Source organism: Lissotriton vulgaris, chromosome 9 (assembly GCF_964263255.1).
Source record: "Lissotriton vulgaris chromosome 9, aLisVul1.2, whole genome shotgun sequence".
Taxonomy (NCBI): domain Eukaryota; kingdom Metazoa; phylum Chordata; class Amphibia; order Caudata; family Salamandridae; genus Lissotriton; species Lissotriton vulgaris.
Window position 1 is genome coordinate 968,171,524 of NC_141697.1, and position 19,999 is coordinate 968,191,522.

At 40.0% G+C, this 19,999-nt stretch overlaps 1 protein-coding gene across 1 annotated transcript in view; it reads left to right on the forward strand.

Moving 5' to 3' along the window:
- DOCK3 (dedicator of cytokinesis 3) overlaps positions 1 to 19,999 on the forward strand; it is a 1,414,611-nt gene that overhangs the window by 1,075,409 nt on the left and 319,203 nt on the right. Inside the window, exons 19-21 of the mRNA XM_086938817.1 lie at positions 42 to 139; positions 10,542 to 10,625; positions 14,503 to 14,603. Coding sequence (XP_086794943.1) covers positions 42 to 139; positions 10,542 to 10,625; positions 14,503 to 14,603 — 283 coding nt within the window. The remainder of the gene's footprint in view (positions 1 to 41; positions 140 to 10,541; positions 10,626 to 14,502; positions 14,604 to 19,999) is intronic.

Sequence of the window (19,999 nt, forward strand, 5' to 3'; positions counted from 1 at the left end):
ACATTGCTGTTTAAAACGAGCTATCTCCTGCTGTCTTACAGTGGATCTTCTTGCTCTTCTGAAGTGGAAAGCATATCCCGATCGGATAATGGATATTTTGGGGAGGTTGCGGCTCGTCAGTGGAGAGGAAATAGTGAAGGTATGAAGCCCTCCAGGCAGATAAGTAGAATACTATTGTGTGAGAACTCCATGAACCACTGCACCTCGAGGTTCATGGGATTATATTTATTCACTTGTATTACCAAAGCTTCCATACATTCCTTACTAAGAGTAAACACTACAAGCAACAGCATGTGAAGAACTACTTGAAACAGGTGCATTTATTGTGCCTGGATGAAATTGAAACTACATGGGTTTAATTTGCATACTTTTGGGAATTTCCCTTTATGCTTGTTACCACAAATTTCCGATATTATGTCACTTTGTGTAATTACGTGCCATTCATTGTAAATATTTATTGTAAATGCTCCATATCAAAGAAGATTAACAGAATGAAAGTGGCTTTTGCCTTTTGCAGTATTTTTTTAAGGCAAAATGTTTCCTCATGTCAATAATTTACACAAGGCCGCGTTTAATGCTAAAATGTAGCACAGGTACACAGGGTGCATATTATCAGTTACAGGGTGGAAACTAGCTTTGAGAATGCCAGTAGGTCTTGGCTTTATTAATTAAAAGCCCACTACAGCGTTTTGGCTCGGGCCTTTAACAAAGGAGCGGGCCTTTAATAGCTGGTAGAGCACGCAATGAAGGGCTCTAAGGCTATTAGAGCATGCTGCCCCTAAAGGGCAGAATGTTCTAATTAGTCGAAAAAAATCGCCTTGCGGAGCTCGAGGGGTTTGAATCCCTCTGCTCCGAGAGGCCTCAGTTCACAGCAATAGCTGTGAACAAAGGCAAACATTGGAAACTTTGGAGCTCCGGGCTTCTCCCAGCCATTAGAAGCCCAGTGCAGTACGTTGTTTTCAATGAAGCTCCTAACATTCCAATGTTCAAATGAGCTAAAGCACACATGCATGTGTGTGTTTGCATGCTTCAATATATTCAAGTCAGATGCATAACAATGTTGCCACTGTCAACATTTAAAAAAAAACCAGACCAAATGTGTTGGAAAGTGCATTATAAGTGGGGGAAAATGTATATATGCCACTGGCAATAACGCCACTGACACAGTATAGGACTCAGAATAGGTCTTAAATAATGTATTCCTATGCTCAACCCTTGGTAGCTTGGCTGCGAGCCGGCAGGTTTAACTTCAAAGACAGGTATGCAAAGCATTCAAAAACACCAATTCAGTAAATAATTAAGACGCAATGCACAATAAAAATCCAACTCCAACTTATAAAACTAGGAAATATTTTTATCTTTAAAATGACAACAAATGTAGGGAACCGGGGATATAAATTTTGTAAAGATTTAGCATTATCTAGCACAAAGAAACATATAGCGCCTTATCGGAACACCTGGTCGTGATAGACCAGGTCAAAGTCAAAGTTTCAGGCCAACCGCGATGGAGCCTTGCTTGGCTACCCCTCGCGTTAGGTCTCGATCAAAGTTTTTACCTTCTGACTTAGAAACTTTTCTGGAGCTTTTCTCCCTGGGGTCTCTCGGAGCTCTCAGCCAGTCTGGATTCGGTGAGTGTTCACTGGATTGCCATGCGACGAGCTCCGGGGCAAACTCATGGAAGTCTGACCTCCGGAGCGTTCCAGCGGGACCAACCAAGGATCCAGGCAGACTCGTGGTTGAAGGCAGGCGGCTTAGCTCTAGCGGTTGCTCCCGGTCACCTGATCTTCGTTCGGACGTAGAAACTTTTCCGGAGCTTATTTTCGTGAGGTCCCTCGATGCTTCACCAGGCCGGTTTCTGTGAGGGTTTGCCGGCCTCGGATTTCGCCTGCTCCCGGTCAAACTCTGGAAGTCAGACCTACAGATCCTTTCAGCGGGATGAACCTGGACTGCAGGCCGGCTCGTGGTTGAAGGCAGACGGCTTGGCTGGCCAGTTTGAGTCGGTCCACTTATGGAGCTTTATCCCAAAGTTACTCCAAATGTCCCCAAACTTCTGGAACTTCTTCCTGAAGTTCTTCAAAGGGCCCCACGTGTCTCAAACTCACTCTAAGTGTCTGGAAGCTCCAAGATGGTCCTTTTAAAATAAGGACTCCAGTTCCCACAATCCACTAGGGCAAAACACTTACAAATCCACTGGTAGTGCTCCAGGTTGAGGATTCTTGGTGATGATGTTCCAGGAGAGTTCTGTTAACCTTTAGCTTCCAGGGAGTCCACACTTTAGTCCTTTTACAGCAAGGTAGTCCATAGGGCTGTAGTTCCAGATGGTACAGAAGGTGCAGTCTTCATAGTGCATGCCTTAGTGATTGCACATCAAACTTCTCAGCATGGCCCTTCTTGCTTCCTTAGGTTTCAAGCAGCAGGTCTGAGAGGCTCTTCCCCTCTCAGATACGTATTCCAAGTTCTCTGGGTCAAGCAGGAGGTCACTTTTGTCCTATGGTGGGCAGGATCCCTCCCAAAAGTTCTGATCAAATCCTTCAAAGTGTGGTACTATTTTGTCCCAGAGTGCACCAATTCTTCCAAATTCTTCATGGCTGATTTTTCAGCAGGGAGAGAAGAGCTGGCTAAACACACTCCTAGGATAGCTTATCCCCATAGTCTTGCCCCCTTGCATCTGTTCATTCCTTCCTTAAGCCTAGAATCTGGCTGGGTTCAAAAGAGTTGAGTTGTAAATGACACTGGTGTCTTCCCCTTCCCTTGAAGTCCATTGTTTACGACCCCTAACCCTGCTCTGTCACTCCTGTGTAACAGAACACTGCCCTCCCAGCAGAGTTGGTTAACCCCAGGGGGGCACTTTATCACCTCTTCAAATGAGCCTGTCTAATCTACTTAACTCTGACCAATCAGGACAGCCCACTGGGAGGCTGAATCTGGGCTTATAGACAAGAAAGTCTTATAACTACTTGTCCGTACAATTTAGAAGAAATTCAACCATATCATATAGATGGATTTATTAATACCATTCTGGGAAGTCTTTGAATGCTATTTCTATCATTCTCATATCAGGATTTAATAAGTAATAACTTCTTGCCATTTTTACCTATGTGGCAGGGGATGTGAATGGGGTGGCAGAGTGGGTTGAAGAACGGTGATGGATTAAACCCAGATCTTTTGACTGGGTGTGAGTGTTTGATTGATTCAGATGGTCTGTCCATCACCACCCCCTTTTGTACCGCTTTTGGCCGCCATAAGTGTGGCAGGGTATGCTCAGACGTGAGTCCCTTGCTCACTTTGCCACTGGATTCAAGCAAGCCGGGCTGAAGACGGCTGGAATGCCAGAAACCGGTCCTCGGAAGCTTGTTTCCGGTCCAGGGAAGACATGGCTTGGCAGTTCGGGCTGGACTGTTCCCATGAGGCACAGGGTCAGACTGATTTGCATATGGCCATGTCTGAACTGGGGTGGCAGAGTGGGCTAAAGAACGGTGATAGATTAAACCCAGATCTTTTGACTGGGTGTGAGTGTTTGATTGATTCAGATGCTCTGTCCATCACCACCTCCTTTTGTACCGCTTTTGGCCGCCATAAGTGTGGCAGGGTATGCTCAGACGTGACTCCCTTGCTCACTTTGCCACTGGATTCAAGCAAGCCGGGCTGAAGACGGCTGGAATGCCAGAAACCGGTCCTCGGAAGCTTGTTTCCGGTCCAGGGAAGACATGGCTTAGCAGTTCGGGCTGGACTGTTCCCATGAGGCACAGGGTCAGACTGATTTGCATATGGCCATGTCTGCACTGGGGTGGCAAAGTGGGCTAAAGAACGGTGATGGATTAAACCCAGATCTTTTGACTGGGTGTGAGTATTTGATTGATTCAGATGCTCTGTCCATCACCACCCCCTTTTGTACCGCTCAGGCTTCAGCAGTGCACACATGCAAGTGCAGAAAGGGTTCAGGGCCTCTAAACTGCCATGCCCTATTATATACTAGGGACTTAGAGGTTGTTTCAATCCCACTGCCTTATAGGGTAGGACATGCCAAACACAGGGGTACCCCAACCCATAGTGGACTCTAGTGTATGTAGGTGTTTTCACTGTATTCTAAGTGTCTCTTTCAGCATAGCACTGGCCATGGGCCTGGTTAGTCAGATCCCAGGGTCAATCAGAGTCAGTTACCACCAGTACCAGTCAGCAAAAAGTTGGGCGGGGGGAGGTGTTCAGGGCACAGGATGACGTTGCAACAATAGGGAAAACCATAGTGCTAATGTACATCCTTGAAAAGTGTATTCGATCTAAAATGTGCAAGCTTCACAATGCTTGGAGTTTGGTGACATACAGAATTAAAGCATCTGAAATGGTGGCAAACAGTGATCCATTACTTGTCTTACAACATAAAACAGATCCCTGCACCTATGTGATTGGAAATAGAACAAAAACAGCATTATAATTAAAAACAAATAAAAAAACAACTGTCAGATGAATATTCATATGGAAGAACATCTGATAAGATTCACATTTTCAGCACATATCTTGGACCCATAACATGGCCGTACCTATCTAATGATAAACAACATGGCAGAACACGTATGACTAACAAAGCTCAGTAGCGCCTATATAATGTTAGCGTTCATTAGATGACAAACAGCATGATGGCACCCATTCTGTTGTTAAACAGTATAGTGTCTGGTGATCAACAGAGTGTAAGTGTCTTAATGATGGCAAACAGCTGACAGCATCAGTTTGATTAGACAATGGGTACGGAAACTTTCCAGGTGACAAATGGCATCTGTCTGATGATAAACAGTGCTGCAGCACTTTTCTGATGGAAGACATCATGGTTGAATTGTTTGGTAACATTCAGCTCTTATCTTAAAAGTACATGTTCTGTTGTCAAGCAGCACAACGACACCAGATAAAAGGCAAACAAGATGGAAGCAGCCATTTGAAGATAACTGGCACAGACGCACATGCAAAATAACATGGATTTGTAAAGTGCACGTTCACAACGAAAGGCAGCTTGGCACTGAAAGGCCAGTACGTTTTGGCATCCAACTCACTGGTACTCATTGTTTCACCCTGAGAAGGATGAAAGACTGCATAAATCCCCCAGGATAGGAACATGTGACAATTTGGTCATGCACAAATTAACTGAACCGCCAGATCCAACTCATCTCAACACAAACAGCACAGCAATGCCTTGCTGTTGACAAGCACTAAAAGAACAATTGATGGACAGAATGCAGAACAATGTCATACATTCACCCTAGTACAGAGATCTGGGCCTAAATCTATCGTTTTTTTTGCTCACTATGCCATTCCAGTTTGAACCCTGCCATATGCAAAGCAGTCTTGACCCTGCGCCCAGTGGGAACAGTCTAGCTAGAACGGCCAGCCCAGGTCCTCCCTGGACTGGAAACAAGCATCAGCCAGGATAGCTTGACTCCAGTGGCACAGCAGCTATACCTGCTTGATGATAAACGCCCAAGGAGCACCTGTTTGAAGTTAAACAGTACAGCATCATCAGGCTGGTGATGAACAGCGTGGTACCACCTTACTGGCAGTAAACAACAATGAAGACCTCACTGATGATAAAAAGCACATTTGTCTATGTCGGTGCACAGACAAAATATCGACTCCAAAATATCGAATGGACAAAATATCGAGTTAAAAATATCGACAATAATAAAATATCGGGAACAAAAATATTGTTGGTCAAAATATCGATTTAAAAAATGATAAAAAAATATTGAGTACAAAAATATCGGCTCAAAAAAATTGACAAGACAAAATATATATAAATAGTCAAAGTAACAAATTTCGATAATATGTAGAAAAAAGGTTAAAAAAAATTTTATTAATAATAATATAAATTGTAGTTAATGTTTAGGAGCGGGATGTTGGGTTAATAGGGGATAAGGGTGGGGAGTAATTTAATAATAATTAATTAATATATGTTTGTAAATATTTTTAATTAATAATTAATTGGTAATTAATTAATATTAATTAGTTAATTAATTAATATAATTTTGTACATATTTTTAATTAGTAATTATTGGTAACTAAATAATATTAATTAGTTAATTACATTAATTAGAGTAATTTATTTATATATATAATTTTTAGTTATTGTTAATTAATTAATTGGGAAAAAATAATATTAATTATTAAATTAAATTAATTACAGCTAATGTGCTAATATATTTACTTTATTGTTATTGTTAATTAATAATTAATTGGTAATTAAATAATATTAATTAATTTTTGGTAAAGGAGTTTTTTTAGGGTTCAGGGTCAGTTTTCAGTTTTTGGGTAAAGGGGTATTTTTAGGGTTCAGGGTCAGTTTTCAGTTTTTGGGTAAAGGGGTATTTTTAGGGTTCAGGGTCAGTTTTCAGTTCTTGGGTAAAGGGGTATTTTTTGGGTTCAGGGTCAGTTTTCAGTTTTTGGGTAAAGGGGTATTTTTAGGGTTCAGGGTCAGTTTTCAGTTTTTGGGTAAAGGGGTATTTTTAGGGTTCAGGGTCAGTTTTCAGTTTTTGGGTAAAGGGGTATTTTTAGCGTTCAGGGTCAGTTTTCAGTTTTTGGGTAAAGGGGTATTTTTAGGGTTCAGGGTCAGTTTTCAGTTTTTGGGTAAAGGGGTATTTTTAGGGTTCAGGGTCATTTTTCAGTTCTTGGGTAAAGGGGTATTTTTTGGGTTCAGGGTCAGTTTTCAGTTTTTGGGTAAAGGGGTATTTTTAGGGTTCAGGGTCAGTTTTGGGTTTTTGGGTAAAGGGTTTTTTTTAGGGTTCAGGGTCAGTTTTCCCTACTGTTGCACCCACTGGAGTGGGAATAGTAATTTTAACCCCTACGCTATCCAACGCTTTCCCTACGCTTGCACTCTTTGGAGTGGGAATAGTATTTTTTACACTTCTGGTATCGTACGGTAATATAATAGTATCTTATTTAATTATAGTATGTTACTATACATATATGTTTTAACAAAAAAGATTGTAAAAAATTATTTTCATTATTTTCATTTATTATTTAATTATTATAAGTTAATTTAAGTATTTTTAAGTATATTTTAGTAATTAAATTTTAATATTAATTTAATTTAACACTGTTTTTAATAAAGTCAATATTTTTTACAACTATATTATTGTAAACGATATTTTGTACTCGATATTTTTGTACTTACCTGTTTGTAGATACAAACTCGATATTTTGACTGTCGATATTTTGGCCACGATATTTTTGCAAGTCGATATTTTGTCCCTCGATATTATTTCAGTGATCCGTCTATGTCTGATGACAAAAGACTTGTGTTTATCTTTTATATAAAAAATATGACGTTGTGACCTGACTGTGGCAAACAACACTTCCACACTCGACTGGAGGTATACAACATGGAATCAGATATCTGATGACCAGTGGCGGCTCACAGCGGTAACGCTGTGGGGCAGGGAGGCGGGGCGGGTCTGGGTAGGGGGTAGTGGTGTCCGACATATGACGGCAAAGGTAAACGTAAATAAATAAATATCTGGCGTTGTATGTCGGACTTCATTACCGGTCCCCCACCCATCCCCGCCCTGCCCCGCCTCCCCACCCCACAGCGCTACCGCTGTGAACCGCCACTGGTCATCAGATATCTGATTCCATGTTGTATACCTCCAGTCCTTAATGGAAAATGGGAAGCATTTAAAAAAGAAAAATGAAACTTTTCAGTTTCATTCCTTTTAAGGGCAGGCAGTGGTCCGACCACTGCCTCCTCTTAAAAAATATTTATTCACCCATTCACAAAGGGAAAGGGATCCCCTGGGGACCCCTTCCCGTTTGCGAATGGTTTACAACCCTTTTGAAAAGGGTGGTAAACTGTGAGTGTTTTGCAACTGCAAATGTGGTTGCAAAACAATGGTACATGCCATTTGCACTTCCTATTAGGAAGGGACTCCCTTGGCACTCTCCTTCCTAATAGCGAGTTGCAAACCATATTTTGCGAGTCGCCAATTGGTTAGCGAGTCGCAAAATATGGTTTGTACATGGGGTAGACCTTTTTTTGCCGTTGCAAACAGGCCGAATTCCCGTTTGCAACTGCAAACATTGGTCGTGCATCGGCCCCTATGCTTGCTAATGTGAATTTCCTGTAATGGTGCGTTTACACAGCGCTGCATAATTACCACAACATTGTAGTGCAAGAGGCTGTTGGTCATGTAACTTAAATTTTTGGCTCTATTTTTTTTTAATGCAAAATGCATCCATGCATCTTAAAATAGATGCTTTTTCTGATAAAATTATGGAAATAATAGCAATTGCTTTTGACATAATTAGGTGTATTTTCACTTAATTTTCTTGAAATTTTGTGTAACTATGTCAAAGCAAATTGCATGAATTTCCCACACTCCTTTTGTTTTTATGAGTGTCCAGGACCAGATTTACTGTATTTTTGTGTGGATGCTTGCATGATGAAGGGCAGCGCTTCACCGCTCTTGCAGTGCAAACGCAATGCTTGTTAACTTTTTTGGGTGCAAAACATTATTTGGGCACTGAGAATTAATTCTAGCACCTGCAAAATAATTGTGGTGTGGTGTGTACTGCGGCAAAAAAGAGTAATGCAATTGGATCACAATGCTGTGGGAATGTCGCAAAAACTAACATGTTTTTATGCAAAGCTTAATATACTAAAATAGTATAACTTTCTTTCGTGTAAAATCCTAATGCCAAATGAAACAATGCGCAAATAAATGCAAACAAAATATCACTTAATATTCTTACATGTTCTATGTGTGATGACCGTGAAATTCCAAATTTGACATGGTTTGCCCTTGTGTTCTTATCCTCATATTACAATTTGAACTGGAAGGTTGACCCTCAAATACAGCTCTCTATCATGCATCTATGGGTCGCCTTTGGGCTATAACCCTACACCTAGTATCACACTGAAAAAGCTGTTTTACTGTGAGCATTTTCAGTGACATCTCAAATAGAAACAGTAAAGGTGCACCACAATTAGTAACAATATAAATACATTTCCAAATAGAGGTCCAAAATATATGCAATTCTCCTTTCTTTATAAAAAAATTATATGATGCAAATTTTACAGCAGAAACAGCGACGTCCTTGCGCTGCAACTTTTGATGAATCTGGTGTTGTTCAATTTCTTTCCATTTTGAGTTATGCAGCGCTTATCATTTTCATGCAATTCATGAATGTTTGTTTATCTAGGCCCGAAATAGGAGTTCTGTACCTGGTGAATGATCTATTTCCAAAAGTGTTGCAATCATTCCTTGGATTATTGTATCTGCTATAGAAATATATGCAACCTGCAGGCCATAGCTTCCAAATCTGGCAAGACTTATCAAGCCATTCAGCCATTGTCTCATCCCTCCTCCCCTGACTCATCCCAAACCTTTCTGACTACTATGAACGCCCCACTATCCTGCTCAAACTTTCCCCTCCTTTTTTTACCCATGCCATCCAGCTAACAGGCACATGCTGCCTCTACTTACAAAGAACAATTGACTACTTTTTTCAAATCCGCTCTTATTGTTCTGTTCCTACTCTAAACTCTACTAAACACACAGATAATCAAGAGCACAAACCTAACACAATTTATACACACAGGAAAAGAAATAATGAAATACATAGATTTTACTAATCTACTAACTATTAACCTCTAATCCATGCCTCTGGGGTAGCGTGCTACTCGCCTCAAAGTGCTCCAACACCTTGTAAGGAGTAACTAGCTATATAAATACAATTTAAAATTAAAGTTACAATTACAATCCTACACTGATAAATTGAGTGGCAGTGCATTAGTTAACATTACAGATCTATGAAGCCTCAAGGCTGGCATCAAGGTAAATATGTAAGTCAAGGAATACTTCTACTGCTGCTAATTATTATTATTAATATTAGTAGTAGTGAGAGTAGTAGGTAGTAGAAGTAGTAACAGTATACTATTACCATTATTATACTGCTTGTAGATAAATTAGGGGTGGGCGTAGTTCACGAAGTAGCGCTATGCGAAGCTACGTGAAGTGCACTTCGCGAACTTCACGTAGCACTACGCGAGCTGCGTAGTAGCATGTTCGCACTGTGTAAGATGCGTTTTCAATGATTGCACAGTGCGGACAAGCATCCGGCACTGTACAATCATTGAAAACGGCATCTTGCACAGCGCGAGCTGTAGTTTTCTGCTGCTCGAGTAGATTATTACTCGAGCAGCAGCTTTCTCAACGCGAACTGGTAGTTTCTCATTGAGAGCGGTCGCGAGCATGCGCAACCACTCACAATGAGAAACCTGACCTCCCCACTACGCGTGTTCGCACTATGCTACGTGCAGCTCGCGTAGAGCGAAGTTGCACAAACTTCGCAAACTCCGCGAGCGTAGCGTAGTGCTTCGCCCAGGGTTATAGATAATACACTATAATATTGACGTTGTACATCAGTGTTCACAAATTGTGGCCACCCTAGGTAAAATGGTTCTCCAAGCATTCAGTGTGTGACACAAATTACACTAGCCTAGGCAAGGAGCTGGCTATTCCATTCTCATTGATTGCCTCTGTTTTATTTCTCCATCATAGTTCCTTCAGGACATCTTAGACACTCTCTTTGTTATTCTTGATGACAACACAGACAAGTATGGACTGCTGGTTTTCCAGTCACTGGTAAGTGTTCTCACACAGATTTTGATAAACTATTTCAAGATGGACGATTTTTACTTAGTAATATTTACTTTTATTGCTGCCCGAGGGAGGAGAGTTGCTTAGTAGTACACAGACATTGTTTGAACCTATAGTAAATGGCAGTAGAACAATATTATGCAATGCTTTCTGCCTGTAAGAGATACACCCTTCCATGTGTTTTAACATGTAAACTTAGGACTGGGTTAAAAACTGATTTTTTCCATGTGTATTTTATTTGAATATATTTATTTATGATGAACACGTGGACAATTCTTAACTTAAATTGTAATTAACAATGCCACTTGCAGTTATAATAGTATACTTCCTATTCACAGTCATCCTAGATTTTTATGTATAAATGCATTTCTCATATTATTTATTCATGCATAACCTACAGTGATGTCATATTCAAATTACTGCACACTAGTGGGGCTGTGTTAAAGTTATGGCCAGGGTTGTTTCATGCTGCTGTGACGAATACTTACTCAGCCAATGCCTCATAGTAAATTTAGTGAATTTGTCAATCCACCTTAATGATTCAGGTCTAAGTACTGAGTGAGTAGTATGTTGCTGGCTGTCTGGCAAGAACTGCAGAGCTAGTTTGGGAATATTTACCTTACCAAAGGATTTCCTGTGACCGTTGTCGCTGAGCGATGATTCCTAGCCTTAGATGGCTTCAGAGCACATCATGGGGCCAGTGATTCAACAACTTTGCAGCGCTGGAGTGGTCTCCACTTTTTTACTTTCAGTCGTGCTGAAAGGTGGATCACTCTGTCATATACCTCCCATTTCAGGTGATAGATATCTTGCAACACTGATGTCTATGTAGGTGTCTCCTCTTCTCCAGGGAATGGAAACCTGCACCTTCTACTTCCTTCCTAAGAGTGCGAGGATACAGAACAAATGTTTTTATTGCCTCCATTTTATGTGCAGGACCCTGGCACATAAGAGTGTGCCAATATTTTGTATTCTGCTCAGCATACGAGGCGTTCATGTTTACCCAACCAGAAATATTGGGTCAGTAGGAAAGTGTCAGTTCTTGGTCTGTGGAGACTCTCCTTTCGATCTCTCTAATGCAGAGAATCTCACTTGAGCATCTCATCATACTTGTATCCAATTTCAGTAGCTTCCAAGACATATCACAGTTTGTTTCAAATGCATTGTCAAGTGGGTTTGCAGCTTTGTGGAAAAATCACAAGATAGCTCATACATAAAATGCACGGGCAATACATTTTTCCTTTGTGGAATCTTATTTCCTCAGACCTCCATTAAATATGAATGCATACACTTTAGTTTTTACCATATATAGACATTTACTCTTGTCTTTTATAGGAGTATGTTTACCTGGCTTTCTAAGATAGTGTAAAAGTTTCATGTGTTCACTTCATTCCGCACGGCCAACACTCCCATAATTCCTACTTTCCTACCCCAGCTCATAAATAACACCAGCCACTTCACCATACTGGCAGACTGTCAATGGATTTTCCTTACTAAATATTCACATCTGAGGCTGCATAGGTGCACTGATCCTAATCTGTGACGAAGGCTCATAAAATTTACATACACAGATAGGTTTTTAGCACACATAAGTTCCACTTACATGTGCTTAAACTTTATGAATCAGACCCAAATGGTTTACCCCATCATTTTCAACTCTACCAACTGAACATACAACTAAGGCTGTCATTCTACAAAAGTATAGTTATCAACTTGGTCACACTATCTGTTAGGTGAGAGATAACAAAATGTACAAGGCTGAAGCCTGTAGTGAACTTTACCTCTGCACATGAGACTTGAATCTGACTTCCTGAAGTGGTCATGATGGCTGCAAGTCTAAGGTCTGGTAGGGCCTTTTGACCATAACAGACAGATTGTTTACCTCTTGTTCATCCTATCCAAACTTTAATGCTTTAAGAATCTTTGGCCCGATTCACAGAATGAACTTAAGACTCAATCCTAAACTTACTACTATTTTGGTATTCACAGAATGCACTTACTCATTTCGGTATTCACAGAATGCACTTACTCATTTCGGTATTCATAGAAGGCACTTACTCATTTCGGTATTCACAGAAGTTAGTAGTCCTAACTTTAGGACTCCTAAATGCCTTCTGTGAATACCGAAAGTCTTAAAATTAGGATTTCTCTCAGTTTAGTAGTAGTAAAGTTAGGACTCCTAACTTTGGGACTCCTAAATGCCTTCTGTGAATACCGAAAGTCTTAAAATTTAGATTTTTCTATATTTAGTAGTAGTAAAGTTAGGACTCCTAACTTTAGAAATCCTAAATGCCTTCTGTGAATACCGAAAGTCTTAAAGTTAGGATTTTTCTCAGTTTAGGAGTAGAAAAGTTAGGACTCCTATCTTTAGGACTCCTAAATGTCTTCTGTGAATACCTAAAGTCTTAAAATTAGGATTTTTCTCAGTTTAGTAGTAGTAAAGTTAGGACTCCTAACTTTACTACTAATAAATTGAGAAAAATCCTAATTTTAAGACTTTCGGTATTCACAGAAGGCATTTAGGATTTCTAAAGTTAAGAGTCCTAACTTTACTACTACTAAATTGAGAAAAATCCTAATTTTAAGACTTTCGGTATTCACAGAAGGCATTTAGGATTTCTAAAGTTAGGAGTCCTAACTTTACTACTACTAAATTGAGAAAAATCCTAATTTTAAGACTTTCGGTATTCACAGAAGGCATTTAGGAGTCCCAAAGTTAGGAGTCCTAACTTTACTACTACTAAACTGAGAGAAATCCTAATTTTAAGACTTTCGGTATTCACAGAAGGCATTTAGGAGTCCTAAAGTTAGGACTACTAACTTCTGTGAATACCGAAATGAGTAAGTGCCTTCTATGAATACCGAAATGAGTAAGTGCATTCTGTGAATACCGAAATGAGTAAGTGCATTCTGTGAATACCAAAATAGTAGTAAGTTTAGGATTGAGTCTTAAGTTCATTCTGTGAATCGGGCCCCTTCAAATTAATATGAATATCCATTATTTCAAAAGGGTCTTTTTACTTACTTTCTGTTTCGAGATTTTGAATGCAACTTTCCTTGCTTCAATACATTCTTTCTTCCATGGAGGTATTTTATCAGTAGCCTTATGGTGCAATGGAAAGTAGAGTTTGTTTCCCTGATTAGTTTGTCATTACAGGTCCTCAGTATGGCACAGAATACCTATGTTTTTTCTGGAAAGGCTCAATATCTGATTAAATGTCCTGCCTGCCCTGTTTTTGATGTTTCTATGACCATAAAAAGCAATCTTCCACCCTCCCACCCATCTAATTATTGAGCCAAAAAATACGACAGCATAGTGCTTGCCTTGGCTATTCTTTTACCGCCTGCCTTTTCTGGCTTCACTTACATTCAAGGCCTGCAAATATCCTAACATGGAGCATTTTACCATTTCCCCTCTTGGCTCTGGAATATCTTTCTCATTATTTAATACAATTGTCCTTCAATGTTCAGTAGAAAAGATTACATATTTTATTTAGGTCTAGTTCACCTTTCTTATTATATTCTGCATTTTAAAAAAAAATATGTATTTTGTATGAACAGAGTTCTTACCGTACAAAAGGGAACAGCTTTTATGAGTGCACTAATTATATTAAGTATGTGACAAGAGCAACAAACCATTAATATTTGTATTGGAACCTTTACATTTCTTCTGAGATAGGCCCCTTGCATGTTTACAATATTAAGACAATATAACGTCATAGTAGTATAGAATCACATTTAATAAACAGATGGGTGGTGACCTGCATACACAGCAAGGCTCATTATGTACAGTTAAAAGCATGCGCGATAATATTCTTATTTTTTTAATTCTCTTACGTGTATCCCATGTTGTCTCCTGTAGGTCTTTATTATTAATCTGCTGCGGGACAGCAAGTATTTTCACTTTCGCCCAGTGATGGACACCTACATTCAGAGGCACTTTGCTGGAGCCCTGGCTTACAAGTAAGTGCTTGCCCAATGTACACTACTCCCTTTTGAGGCACTTGATATACAGTGGTGTTATTGTTAATATTGTAGATGTTATAAAGCTCTCAAATCAGAAATTGACATTTCAGAGTACAGGGAGCGGAGAGTAGAGAAAATTGAAGCCACGTAGCTGTCACGTAAGAAACCTTGCAGTGGAGGTGTGGAAAAGATAAAGAATGAACAGAATTATTATATGTAAGGCGAAATAGTAATAATGTCTCCAGTGACGGAAAAGTCTACACGGTTTATAGTTGATGGGTCAATTTTAGGAATTTAACCGGATGCCTAATGGTTTCCCATTGTATGTCAACAACAATTATCACAAAGTTGAAGGTTTAACTTGTCTTTGCTACTGTAGTGCAGATTATCAGACAACACAGACAAAATGAAAAAGCTTTAATTGCGTTGCACGCTCTAGATCATCAATTTCCTCTCAGTATTCACAGTCTGCTGTACTGCTGCCAAAATTGAAGCATCAGAAAGGAGGTTTAATTCTTGTGTAAATGTGGGAAAATTGATTTCAATTAACTCAGAGAAAAGAATCCCCTTTTATACGTCCTGCATTTTATAGAGTAATTAAGTTTCAAATTATTTCACCATAGTTGTTCACCATGGAATGTTTAGATTGAACTCAAAATCCTTGCAGCCAAGTGGCATACAAAAAGAGGTTACATAAAAGGTGGAGTTCCAAAACAACACTGGAACTACAACAAACAAAACAATGTGTCCTCCATAAATTGCGGCCACAATTGCGTCAATGACGTTTCAACCTTTGTCATTAGTACACGGTCATCTTCAGGACAGATAATTAACTGACCATCCCACCAGACAATCATCTCCTTCCTGCAATCAATGATTGTCTAGTGGGATGGTCAGTTAATGATCTGTCCTGAAGATGACCGTGTACTAATGACAAAGGTCGAACTGTCATTGACGCAATTGTGGCCGCAATTTATGGAGGACACATTGTAGTTTCAGTGTTGTTTTGGAACTCCCACTTTTATGTAACCCCTTTTTGTATGCCACTTGTCTGGTCATGTATGTCTATCAATTGTTATATGTACCAGCTTATATGTCTGAGCCTCACAATACTTTTTTACTAAATGCATTTTTGTATGTGTTTCTAGATTTTTTCGTATATGGGCCGTATTTTCTATTTTCCTTTTTCCTTGTTTACTATTAGGTGTGCATTGTTGTTTGATTTAATTATCTGTTGCCAAAATAGGTTTGTGCTATGGTAATTCTTTGTACGCTGTAAACCATTGTTACGATAAAATATTGATGGCCCCTGGTTCAGGTGGTTAGAGCTGCCCCCGTGGTGGTTAATTACCAACTTAGATAAAACATGGTTCTCTAAATTAAAGAATATTTAGTATTTAAAATATCAAAACACTTGACAAAGAGCACATTAAACTTTTAACCTCTAATTACTTTTCTTATGTGTATGATTCATCAACACGTTCAAAGTTAGTAGATTGGTATTGTAATTACACATGAGCGGTGTGGCTGGTGGCAGTGTGAGTGATGAGGTATTTAAGGAAACCCCAAAGCCTCAAATGCCTGAATCTCCATCTAGTTTCAAAGAGGTAGGCGAGTGTTGATAACTGTAGCTATGGAAGATGAGTGGTTAATTTCAAGGATTTGGCAGAATAAGTAGACATCATTTAAAGACCTCACATGCACATAACAAATGCCTTAAGCAAAGAATGATTAGTTAAAGATGATCTCTTATGATATGAAACCTATGCTTTCTCTCATTAATTTGTTCTCTAAAACTGTCTTCTAATTATCCTTTTCAATCTGGCATGTGTTTTGACATCCTTGTCTATCCATTTTCTGCTATATTATTTCCTTCGTATGTCAAAGCCTCGTGGAAAAATTTCTGCAGGACTAGTTTGTTATAAACATATTTAAAAACATTAACAAAAAACACATTGCTTACGTTTTCCAGACACACAAGGTGAGGCTCATACTGAGATACTATTCTCTTTAAGGATAGGAGGCAGGGATAACCCTTAATGGCTTGAAGTCTGGCAGCCATTTCAATTTGAATTAGAGTGAATGAGTTGTTTTTCACTACTTCGATGGACGTAGGGGAGGTACAGCAGGCCGGGTTATTCATAGATATTATTAACATACCCATGATGAAGATCTTTGTTTGCAAATAAATATGTTATTTCTTGTCCGTCTGGGATTCATAACCACATACAAATGATCAGCAAGATGAACCTGAGAAGCCAAAGTTAAAATAGCACAATAGGAGTATTACAAATACTTAAATAGGTTCCTGAGTCTGCATTATTCCACCTGAGAATCTGCTGAATGGCAAAACTCTGCAATGAATATTTTTGCCTTAAGTGACAGTACACTAGAACAGATGGTCACACATTTTTCTGGTGTTCATCCGCATTTAGCTCCTTTGGATTCATAGTGACAGACAATCCATGATTAGCAGCTGATTTTCAATTAGGGGACTTTGAATATTAGTAAACTCAAGTTTTCACATCTCCCTCAGTCCTGAGGAGGCCAGGAATAAATATAACTGAAACGCATCAACCTTGTTCATGATTTTTAACGGCATGGGATCATTCCTGTCCCGAGAGCAAATAAAAGAGGTGTTGTTTCACCAGGATTAACTATCTCTGGGTGGATTTAACTTTTTACTTACCTTATAGCCACTCAGCAGAAGAAAATGGACAGTGAATCTTATTTCCCCAGGGACATTATAGTATAATGAGATTGTTTGAACGGTTTATGTTTGTAATATTTTCATTCCAAGTTTGCTTTTGGGGACCCATTTATAGCATGCGTGGAGAAGTGTTTGCAATTACTGTGGCAGGCTGTATATATTGAATATAACAAATTGAATAAGTAATTACATTTCCTATGTCCAATAAAAATGAATAGTTTCATTATGCGTATTAGGCAGTTCAATTTATCCCTGCATTACTCCATTCTTTTGGCTTGGCTTGTTGCCTTCAAGTGCAGCAGTGTCTGCCTACCCAATAATAGAGTGAACTTTTTGTCTCCTCATTGTGAGCCTATTAAGAATTTCATAGAAAAGGTTAACACACAACAATCCATAAAAGCAGAGATTCTGTATTTTACCAACTATTAACTCTCCTTGAGCAGAGATTCTGTATTTTACCAACTATTAACTCTCCTTGAAGACATAAAGGCAGAGAGTTGTGCTGTCTTCCATGAGATTTATTTTAGTTTTGCTTCATGATTCGACTCTAAGGAGAAAACAGAATTCTTGAATCAACAATACTGAACTTTCAAGAAATCCTTCAAAATGGAGGGAAAACTTTTGCAAACAATCAACAAACTCCTGGTGCATACTTCTAACTGCAGGTTCCTAATCTAAGAGGACTATAGAGGGGCCAGACTGGATCCTGAAACTTTTTCCAGCAATGCCTTCATGCACCAATACCTGGCACCATGTGACTCCATGATGGTTCTATGCTGCCCTGGAAGAGCTGCATATAAGCGCCAGTCCTACTCGCTGAAGTCAGCTGCTTTCTTTCAGCACTTACTGACATGGATCTGAAGCTTTGCTCTCAAATTCAACATACAGATGATTCCTAGAACCAAATCAGGTGTGTTAGGCAATGATGCCTTCTCCTAATACAACAGATTTAAAACCATGCTTAGACTTTAAAAAACAGATGTCGGTCATGGATCTGCACAAGGTCTGTCTCTGGTGTTTGGGCTTGGGACATGACTGGAAGTTGTGCGACAAGTAAACCCTCATCCACCCCAAGGCGACCTGGGATCGATGAGCAAACATGTTCATTGTCAAACATAAGAAGAAGTTGCAGCCCTAATATAAGTCCCACTTCCACTACAGGAAGTGAGTGCAGGCTTGGTCCTGCTCTCAGGGCTGTTCCCAGGAGAAGGAGAAGTCTATGTTGTGGTCGAAGTCTTCTGGTAAGTCCAAATCAAAGTCCAAAAGCAAACGCAGAAAGTGAAGCAGGACCCTATTGCATAATACCACTCTGTATCTAAGTTGTGAGGGTGTTACAATGTCAGTAGGTCTCACTCAGGGCCCCCTGTCACAGAGATGACTTCCCAACTAATCCAAGTGCAACAAGAGTTTCCCAGGGCATTTCTGACACACAGGTCAATAAAGAGACTTGCTCGTCGACACTGGTACTGACACCACCGGTGCCAGAAGAGTATCTGGTGCTGATTCTGCTGTCTGACTCTGAACTGACTTCAGCTTTATCTCGACCGATGTCATGCTGCAAAATTATTATAGCTCAATCAGTCATCATAAAACTCTGTACCAATGCCTCTAGAAAGGAAGGATGCGCCAGCAGAGACTCCATTATATTTTTGGTTCTGACCCACATTATCACGATGACAATTTTTACTTGGACTTATAAGAGTCCAGTGGGCTTGACATCTCCTCTGATACAGGATTGTACTCACCACTTCAACAACCAATGAAGAGAGTCCCTCATTGGTGATAGTAGTCAGACAGGCAGCTGAGGTCCTGCAATTGTAGCTGTCTTTAAGTCGAGAGACCAAGAATAACATACTTGTGGAAAATGTGCATTATGCCCCACCCACATCTAGGCCTTTGCTTCGCTTTAACTTGCAAAAGCCCTGTTCACATCACAGACCAGCACTAGGTGATCCTGATTTTCTCGCTAAACACCCTACCCCAGAGAACCATGTGGTTCGGGCTTCAGCCAGCAAGGTGAACTCCAATTCATACCCCACAACTCCTCTGGTTATGGAGTTCAAATGGATTGAGGCATTTAGAAAATAAGAGTTCTCCAATGTCAGTTTGGTATTGAGATCGGCCGGTGCAGTCTGTCTTTTGAGGTGCTACATGCATGTTGTTTGGAGCATGCCCAACAAAATCCTACCAGCAGTCCTGGAAGACCCTGGGGGGCCTCTCTGGCTCAAACAATTTTTGATGGTCAGGATGTGGCCAAATGATTCGTGCTGACCACGATATTAGTGATTGCCTGGGAAGGGTTATTGGCACTAGATTTGTGCTTGACCTCATGCGTGAATGTGAGCCACTGAATTATCTTGCTATGTATTAGCCTCTCTCATGGATATTACCTTTTGATGGCTCCAGTGTTGTTGGTGAAAGATCTGATTCTGTTCAAGAGTGTTTAAGGTCAATAGAGCCACAGTATGATCCCTGGGTCTCTTGAGCCCTGCCACATGGTTCCCACATCAGTTCAGAAAATTCAGGGGCTCCACCAGGTGCCTGGCGTGTAGACAGTGACAGTCTTATCAATCACTGCAGTAGTCACCTCAGTCCTTTTGACACCAGGAACATGGGTCTGGCAGACAACACACACACCAGCATTGTCACCAGACTTCTCACTTCCCTTCCCCTGCGGAAACAG